This window comes from Ornithodoros turicata, chromosome 5 (genome assembly GCF_037126465.1).
Source record: "Ornithodoros turicata isolate Travis chromosome 5, ASM3712646v1, whole genome shotgun sequence".
Taxonomy (NCBI): Eukaryota; Metazoa; Arthropoda; class Arachnida; order Ixodida; family Argasidae; genus Ornithodoros; species Ornithodoros turicata.
Genome location: NC_088205.1, coordinates 24692741 through 24701847, shown reverse-complemented (window position 1 = coordinate 24701847; position 9107 = coordinate 24692741). Strand labels below are relative to the sequence as shown.

General features: G+C 46.8%; 1 protein-coding gene and 1 long non-coding RNA gene across 2 annotated transcripts; one reads left to right on the top strand and one right to left on the bottom strand.

The window, feature by feature from the left end:
- The first annotated feature begins 2470 nt into the window (after positions 1 to 2470).
- LOC135395640 (uncharacterized) lies at positions 2471 to 4429 on the top strand. The gene is made up of 3 exons (XM_064626737.1): positions 2471 to 2691; positions 3037 to 3150; positions 3511 to 4429. Exons 1-3 carry the CDS (start codon positions 2504 to 2506, stop codon positions 4427 to 4429), a joined length of 1221 nt encoding a protein of 406 aa, XP_064482807.1. The 5' UTR covers positions 2471 to 2503.
- A 1648-nt stretch (positions 4430 to 6077) lies between these two features.
- Positions 6078 to 7222, bottom strand: LOC135395398 (uncharacterized). Its single transcript, XR_010423057.1, has 3 exons — positions 7039 to 7222; positions 6773 to 6935; positions 6078 to 6465 (listed from the first exon to the last, which is right to left on the bottom strand). It is a non-coding gene; the product is annotated as an uncharacterized LOC135395398 (long non-coding RNA).
- Between the last annotated feature and the right edge of the window lie 1885 nt (positions 7223 to 9107).

The following is a 9107-nucleotide window of genomic DNA, read 5'->3' as shown; positions in this document are numbered from 1 at the left end:
CAAAATTCGCAGCCTCGTCTGCTTTCTCCAGGAATTAAACCGTGTGAAAGACGGTCCGCGTGCACTCCAGACCAAGCGGAACTCACGGTTAGTCCCTCGAAGGTAATAATGACAAACGAGTGACATGGCTGAGTGTGTAAAAGGGTCCGCTCGTTAGTGGTAGCTAAGGCCGTGCTGAAGAGTGGGAGGTGGTGGGTTCGAATCCTATCACCGGTTGTGCTGTCTGAGGTTTCCCCAGGGTTTTCCGGCAGAATAGAGGGGGGGGGGGGTGATGGCAGGATAGGCTCGCCGTTGTTTGCCACACAGAAGTGGGCGTCGTCACGACAATAGCCAAAAAAAAAGAAAACGCATAGCAAAACAAAACACAAAGGAAGGACGGACGGATGGAGGATAGAGGAGGTTGAAGGATGGGGATGCGGTGAGGTGCACGAGTTCATCGGGGAGAGTAGAGTATTAGATAGGTCGATCAGCAAGGCCTGTCTTCAGCAGGAAGAGAATGAGGTTTCTTGCTTTGGCGGAGCGTTCGGCAGAAGAACCAGCGGAGTAGAGGATGTCTGCTAGCGAGCCCGAGGTGGAGCGAGGGAGATGTGTTTCGCGCCCAGAATGGTATGCTCGGCAGTCTCGCAGGATGTGTTCGATTGTTTCGGGTTGTTAGCAGCAGGCGTCACCCCTAAAGCCTATCTTGAACAGCAGAGAATTGGTGAACGCACACCCAGTGCGGAGCCTATGGAGCATGGTCTGGATGCTTCGAGGCAGAGTTTTCATGGGAAATGGAGGGCGATTATGATGCATGATGTCCCGTATTCCAGGGTGGCGCAGTTCAACAAGGAGCTGAACAGACATCTGCCTGTCGGCGTCGTCCGGAGTTGGCAAAACATTGCTGCAGCCCAGGTGTGCCGAGGACGCCAGCTGGTCCGCCCTTTCGTTGCCGCCGACACCGGCAGAACAGAACTTCAACGCATAGCAGGCTCTTAGCCAACCGCCATCCCGAACAACATCGTTCGGCCCCCTGCTTGGTTAAAACCGGGGGCGTACGCCTTTTTGTGACACCTATGCAGCTATGTTAATTGTCACAAAAGGCGTACGCCGCGCGCTTTCCACAAATGAGGAGTGATAGCAGTATCATTTTGTGCAATGGTTGACCTTTATCATCCTATGTGGTGAAGCTCTGTTATAAAGTGTAGACGAATGTCGGCACACATCCCCTCAGGACGCAGACTAACCCCCCTGTCCCCCACTACTTCCTGCTGTCGTCTCTCCATCTGTCCACGTCGAAACGCCGCCCATAGCCACAGTTGCTTCGCGGCGAAAATACGGAAGAAAACAAATGGCAGAATTAACGCGAATCGTTCGCGCTATGTCACCAACAGCGATGGCTGTCGTGTCCACCTGACACATTACAACGCGAGACTGTGACGCCCTCTGTTATGCGCGAGCGGAAGCACCATTGCGCAGGCTTGTCATAACGTCAGAGCCGTTTATAGGGAGAGTTTGGCCATTCTTTGATCTTTTGGCGCTCGGAGATGGGGGCCCGCCGTGACGTCAGTGCCGTCGTCGCTCCGCCCTCTTTGCCGAAATGAAAGGCGAGCCGCATCGGTAGGGGGATTTCAAGGCTGCACCTCCACTCTAAAACGGCCGAATGGGAGATTGCAAGGCTGTAGCTCTGATCCAAAATGGTGTCACTGGCTTGGACTCCGCCCATCTTGTGACGTCAAACGACGCGCTTTGAGACAGGCTCCTCCCAATGGCCAAACGCTCCTAGTAAACGGCTCCGCCTAACGTGAGCGTGAGGCGCCCTCTGTCAGGCGCGTGCGGAAGCACTTCACTGGGTGCTTCAGACGACCGGGCTTCAGACGCTCTTCCGCCGACTCCGGAATCCCCCCCCCCTCTTTATACCTCCTCTTTACTGCTACCGCTGCACAATAATAAACATAATTCGTTACTTTATGTCGCGAGACAACTCCAAAACATCTACTCCGATTACATTACCATAAGCGACGGCACAGTGGTCGGTCTGAGGATTAATTTTGCCCCGTCAGACGCACACACGCACACACAAATGGGATGATGATGTGGTGGGTCATTCTCCGCCGTTATTGCGGTACACTGCCCCATTGCGCTTGTGGAAGGGATGAGAAAGGGATGATGATTGAAAGGTGCCCTATTAGAGTTCGTCCATTAGTCCAGTGCTGGAGAGGAACTCAGCAACAGCTCGTAGGCCTTGCATCAGATGTGAGAGGTCCGACCATGGCCCGAGAATTTTGGCTAAAGGCGCAGATATAGTCCGACGTTTTTGGCGTCGCAGCCAGCGACAGCCGAAGTGGGACACGTCACGTCAAGCCAGCCAGGAAATATGCGTTTATAGTCAGACGCGCGTCAGCAACGGCGGGCGGCCGTGGCGCATGAGCAAGGTCGCAGAAGCTGTCTGCTACCTTTCCCGCGGTTTCCGACAGTTGCGGCCTTTCGCGCGTATTGCGTGTTTTCGTAATAATTTGCTCTTGAAATGGCGTGGACGTATCCAGCGCGGCGAAAAATCACTACAGCATTGCTGCTGCGTCGTCTACGACGGAGACAGAAGCGGACTATGTACATCCGAGAGATATTCGACAAGCGGCCTTACATTGGGCAGTACCACAACCTCGTACCGGAGCTGCGGCAAGTGGATCCAGAATACCATTTCAAGTATTTCAGGTAATAATTGAAAGCATGCTTTCATTATAATAACAACAATAACAATAATACTACTACTAATAATAATTATAACAATAATAAGAATTTATTTTTGATCAGGCGCTCATGAACAACCCTAATATGTTGTTATGCATATTAATATGAATAAGTCCCTCCCTGTGGTTACCCTTATTTACTGCTTTAAAGGATTTGCTAGCTGCTCCTGTTTGAACGCATGTAAAGACCCTCCATTCCCTGCTGGGAAGTCGTTTTCCTGTGCATTAGTGGTAATTGCCGATTCCTGGGCACATGGTAGGTGCCAAGAACAATCTTCTTTAACGCAGCCAGTGTGTGTTCTTTATGCAGGATGACCAAGGCATCATTCGACCGTTTGTTGGGCCTGGTGTACTACAGGCTGTTGCATCCTCCGAATCATAGAAGACCCATATCTCCTGCGGAGAGACTAGCAGTCACATTGAGGTAAGCCCTTAACGATATTCACCCGAGAAGCCGTTTTGAGTTAAATGGCTTGGATTAAGGCGACTTCTGGAAACTCATATCGTATTTCATTCATGTTCTCGTCATCCTTGCAATTAAATCTTTTCGGATTCATATTACACCAGGAGCTATGGCCCGTCTTCTCTAATTCAACACTCGAAATACGCACAAGAACACATAACTGTGAAATAACCCAACAATGATGAACTTACATGAAATAAGGAGAAAATTCAGACTGGTTCTGTGCTTGTTCATTAATTTGCGTTTTGTTCTTTCTCGTGCCAGCCCTGGTGTTGTATGGACAACGTTTTTAGCGGTTTTCATACTCATTAACTTTTACAGATTCCTGCCAACCGGCAGTTCCATGCAGGACACCGCCATCAATTACTGTATGCACGTTTCAACCGTGTCCAACATACTGAGCGAGACCCTCGCGGCAGTATGGGACTGCCTCTCACCACTCGTGTTAAAACCACCAACAACAGCCGAGTGGGAGAAAATCCGGCAGGTGTACAGCTCTAGGTGGAACTTTCCGAATGTCATTGAAAGTATAGATGGCAAACATTTTGCTATTCGGTGTCCGGACAAAAGCGGCTCTGACTTCTTTAATTACAAAGGGTTCTATTCTATTGTACTGCTTGCAGTGGCTGATGCAGAATACCGCTTTATCCTAGTTGATGTTGGGGCTCAAGGGCGAGTATTAGATGGTGCGTGTTTCAATGAAAGTGGTATCAAGGAACACTTTGAACGTGGAACGCTTGGACTACCTTCATCAGCCTGTCGGTGGCCTGTTTGTATGGTAGGTGACGCAGCATTCCCCTTGCGACCGTACTTAATGCGGCCATACCCTGGGAGGAACCTAAGCGAAACAAAAAAAGTATTCAACTACCGGTTGTCCAGAGCAAGACGGTGCATTGAGAACGCATTTGGGATCTTGGTGTCAAGGTGGCGCTCATTTCTGTCTACTGTCACCGGAACGCCGGACTTCCTTACTGACATGGTGAAGGCAGGCGTCTGCCTACACAATTTCTTGATGTTGGACGCTGCATACTGTCCAGAAGGCTATGCTGATACTGTGTGTGGGGAGAATGTGCAAGAAGGCCTTTGGAGACAAACAGTAACACAAGTAGGATGTGAGGGTTCGTCTGGAGCAAACCGCCCAACTTCAGTGGCCATGGCAATCAGAGATGAAATTGCTGGTTATTTCATGTCTCCTGAAGGTTCCCTACCATGGCAGCTAAGGGTTGTTAGGAGAAGTTGAAAAGTGATCTGTGCTTCCTTGGTACTCTGCACAAAACATGTGATACAGAACTGTGATAGATAAAACGACTTTTTGTCAGAACTATTTTATTACCTTACACACTGAACCTCAAACAATGCTGTGTTGTATGCTCAAAGTTTGTGTTAGTACAGGCATCTGTACACCTTCTTTGTTTTTCAGGTTTCTGAAATAAACTACTAGGCACTTATATTTTTTCCGATAATCTACAGCGTTTTGTTTTACGGCTTGCGTGTCAGCAAGAAGGCAACAAGTTGTCTAACTGTGGGATGCATTATTATGAAGCAGACAAAAACTGCATATCACATTTAGCTTGCTGGTACTTTCGTTATTGCTTGGCACTTGCGTAGACACTGAATGCTTTTTTCTTGCATATCAGAAGGGCTTTACAAAAATTAAATGCTGTAGGCTAGACTAGAAACGAGACTAGATATACTGACTAGGTATATAATTCTACACAAGAAAATAACATAAATAGTACATTTGTAGTCATTTGTACAAATAGTAGTAGTCAAAAATAATTCAGGTATATCAAGTATATCAAGTTCAGGTACATCAAGACAAAACACTTTGTTCAGGAAGTGCATATCACATTTGGTTCATTGGCTCTTCTGTTATTGCTTGGTGCTTGTGTAGACACTGACTGCTTTGTTCTTGCATATCAGAAGGGCTTTACAAAAATAAAATGTTGGCTGAATTAGAAAAGAGACTAGATATGCTGTTTTTTTTTAAATATTCATTACAAAATTTTATTTCAAGAAAAACTAGTCGCGCAAAATAGATGGCGTTTCAGCAGGTGGTTTATAAGGCCAGACAGACATCCTGTAGGACAGCGCATGACTAATTAGCTAAAATTCATTAATTAACTGATATTAGTAAGATTTTTTCTGGGAAATGTGGGATAGCAGAATTGCAGCCAGTCATTATTGAAACCCATTGTCCTTATTAAACAGCCTGAGAAGCAACCATACTTCGAGATATAAATTGCCAAATTTCTCTATGCAAATTAGCCAAAACCAGAACTGAGCAGTATTCAAGCACAGAAACAGCTACAGGCAATCACGGGGAGAGGGCACATGCCTTGGAGCAATGGAGCTGGTTGGAGTAGATGCAAATCTGAGATCGCTCTCCTACCCAGATAAGGTGAAGGGTGCGTGGTTGTTGCGCTCGAAAAGCGAATAGTTGTAGTTTCGGCTCATTTGCATAGCGAAATTTAACATTTTACGTTGCTTCCTGGGTTGTTTAAAGGACGGTGGCTTTGAATAATGATTGGATCCAATCCTGCCATCTCGAATTTCACCATCTCCCCCCCCCCCAAAAAAAAATCTAATTATGAAGTTAATGAATTTTAGTTAATTAGTAGTACAGTAGATGCAAACACTGTCCTACAGGATATTTCCCTGGCCGTATAACCCACCTGCTAAAACGGCATCTATTTTGCTCTGCCACCTTTTAAGAAAAATTCTGTAACGAATAAAAAACACCTGTATAATCCTACACAAGAAAATAATAAACACAAGACTAACTGCTTCAGGGTTATAAAAAAAACTACAAGCCTTGTTGTCATTTCTACAAAAACAGGTAGTCAAAAATAATTCATTTAACAAGAACACTATAGGTCATACTCCGAAAAAAGCAACATCATTTTTGCTTTGCATTCTGCCGCGGTTGGCTTCGACAGCCTGTCCAAGGTCATCCCTACAGATAGGGCGAATGCCTCATTCTCCGACATCCTTTTGTCTAGGTGTTTCAGCAGGTCTTGTTCAAAAGTGTCTGATTCTTTTCGCTTGTTCACTCTGTTTTCTGGCAGCTGACCTGACTGGACCGGTCTCTGTTCTCCTCTGTCCGTTGCCATCGTGACGGTTGGTATAAGGGAATCCCCCTGGGTAGACGTTGTGCAGGATGATGTTGATGATCTCGACACCATAGACTCGAAAATGCTTTCTGCAGTGCCGCTGGAATCGTCGTTTCCAGGATTCTCTTCGAGTGTAGATGAGCCATCCAGATTGCATGTTGTCCTCCAGCAAAACAAACAATTTGTCATGTAGCTGCAATGTCAATGAATCACGACGATACTCTTGTCTGTGTCCTGTGTAGCAAGCATTGTTTATACGTAATGACTGGTGTGCATTCAAGGAAACAAAAGTATCACTTGGAAGTAGTGGTCTGGTCATGTTTGCAAACGATTTGTACCCAGAAAGTGGCAGCAGCAAAATGCAAACTAGACGCGTGAACGTAGTCGACAGAAGCGTCATTGGAAACTCGTCAAGGAACGCTATACGGAACATAACTGCACTCAGCACCTCAACAGACGAAACTACTTACTTTCTCGGACGTCCACAGTCTTTATAATAGGCCATAGCCTCGAAAAATTCCCAGGCACGCCTGGAAACAAACGCATTTCCACTTCGTTTCATCACCTCCATTGCCTTGATCTCTCTGGAGTACCGATCTCTTAGGCGCTTCCACAGCTTATGACATTCTTCAACTAAACAGAGGGAAAGACAAAAGACAGGACAAGATGTGATTAATAGTGCCGCGAGAGACAAATGCCACTCGAAAGAACGCACAAGGTGGTCCGAACAACTTACCTGTGGCGAGGCCACATTGTTGTCTTATTATTTTCCAGGCGTTTCTCTTTCTTTGTGATTCCCTATAGTCCATCCTCTTCGTGTCAAACACACATGGATGTTGTCGTACACCCTCCAGTAGACGCTCTACCACAATATCTGATGGCCCAAGCCGCTCAACTGTCACTTCCGTGCCCGAACTGTAGTCCGCCATTTTGATAAAGCGCGGTGCATTCTGGTCTGACTGCTCAAGCGCGGCCGGTGAAAAATAGGAGATGCTGTATTCTGAGCGGGCGACGTTCTAGCGCGTTGAATTCCGCCGGCCGCGCTAGTGGCTGAACTATAAAAGGTGTGATTTTCCCTGGCGTAACGCAACTGTGCTGCGCGCGGACGCACAGCACAGTTACGTCGGACTATATCTGCGCGTTGAAGTGGCGTTGATCGACGCGTTGGAGAGCAGTTTCCCCCGTGAAAGTCCTTTAAGGTGCACTGAAATCTCAAGACACGGCACGCCGTATTTGACGTCCCTCACGGATGACGGCGTGTCTAAGCAGCTCGTAACCTGCCACAAACCCCCTCGAAAGAGCATAAGATAATATTGGAAGAATGACAAGTAGCGCGAATTTGGCACAACTTGAAGCAGGGGTGCATTTCAACTCCAGCTTTCCCCATTTTTCCTAACCACTGTAAGCTGACAGGCGCTGACAGAGCAGATAAATTTAACTGCATTTGCTTTGTTGAATAATAAATATTGTACGTGTACGTATACGTATACGTATCAATAATAAGTAACAATTCGAACAGACAACGTTTTGGCTTTCTTTTTCTCTCTCTCTCTGTCTCTCTCTCTCTCTGTCACGTTGCTTTCACAGACTGTCGGAGAGCTTCCGTTCTATGCATCACGCCAGAAAAGAGAACCATTTGTTCCCTTATCTGCAAAATGCATACGCCGCAATGTTCTTGTTGTTTTTTGGGAAATGGTTCGTGCGAGAAACATATCAATAAGTCTCTTCCATATATGGGCTTTGGATTCGACGAGTCACTCTTCCATCTCTTTCAGTGTTATTTTTCCTTGTGCTTTTAGTCATGACAAATGTGACGCAAAAGCGGACGAAGTTTAACTGACGACTGTGATTCAAGGGCGGGGGGAAGCAATAAAGCACACCGGCCAAGCTTAAGCCGTATTATGTCCCCGCTCTTCGGTTAGAATGAACTACAACCAACTACGCAACTGTACACTGACAAGTATCACGTGAAAGCGTAGGAGTACTCCTAAGAGACCTCCACAGGGTTTCAGAAATGTGACATTTTGCTGACGTACATGATCCGGGAGTCTATTACCGTATAGTCGTGAGACTAGCGGATGTGTTGTAGTCGCTCTTGAGGCCAATCAAGAGCGGATTCGGTCCTCCGCAGCCCAACTCCGCAGAGTCAAGGAGGTCCTACCTTCCTTACATTTACACAACCTCGATTGCTCACGGCTTCTATGTTCTGCATGTCTGTATATTTTTTTTAAAAAGAACGTCAGGTCGAACCCCGACTATCTGATTTCCCATCAGTGATTGTTCGAACCACACTACTAGTCGCTCTTTATCAACCGCCCTTTTGTAGTCGCAATATGCAACAGGGAGTTGTGAGGCTCAAGTGTTGTGTTCGGCCTTCTGTTGTTTCACTGGCTTCAAGTATGTTGTAGTTTACTACAGTGACGGACGCCGCCCGCCTCCATTTTGTACGTATACGTGAATGCGAGAGTGAGTGGGAAACAATGTGGGAGAGGATGCGTAGAGGGTGAGTGCATGTACTTGTGGCACCTGAGCGAGACATTGTCCGTTGATTAGAAAGTAGCAAACATGGTGCAATAAAAGCTTCTCTCACTGAAATTTGACGGTGTGGGTTCGACCTCCACTTTTGGTTCTTTATCAAAATAGCGCATGCGCAGCTTTCCGAGCAACTTTCGCTTGACGGTGACGTCACGTTAGGCGTCAGCGGGACTTACATTCGCACAACAAGGCAGATAGTCGAACTGAACCCGAACCTGACCGGAAAACCGTTATCAACCGTTAGTTTCAGCCGTATCGGAACTGAAACGA

Coding starts and splice junctions, on each gene's coding strand:
- LOC135395640 (XM_064626737.1), top strand. CDS start 2,504: ATGGCGTGGACGTATCCAGCGCGGCGAAAAATCACTACAGCATTGCTG. Junction 2,692..3,036: donor TACCATTTCAAGTATTTCAG/GTAATAATTGAA, acceptor TTCTTTATGCAG/GATGACCAAGGCATCATTCG. Junction 3,151..3,510: donor AGACTAGCAGTCACATTGAG/GTAAGCCCTTAA, acceptor TAACTTTTACAG/ATTCCTGCCAACCGGCAGTT.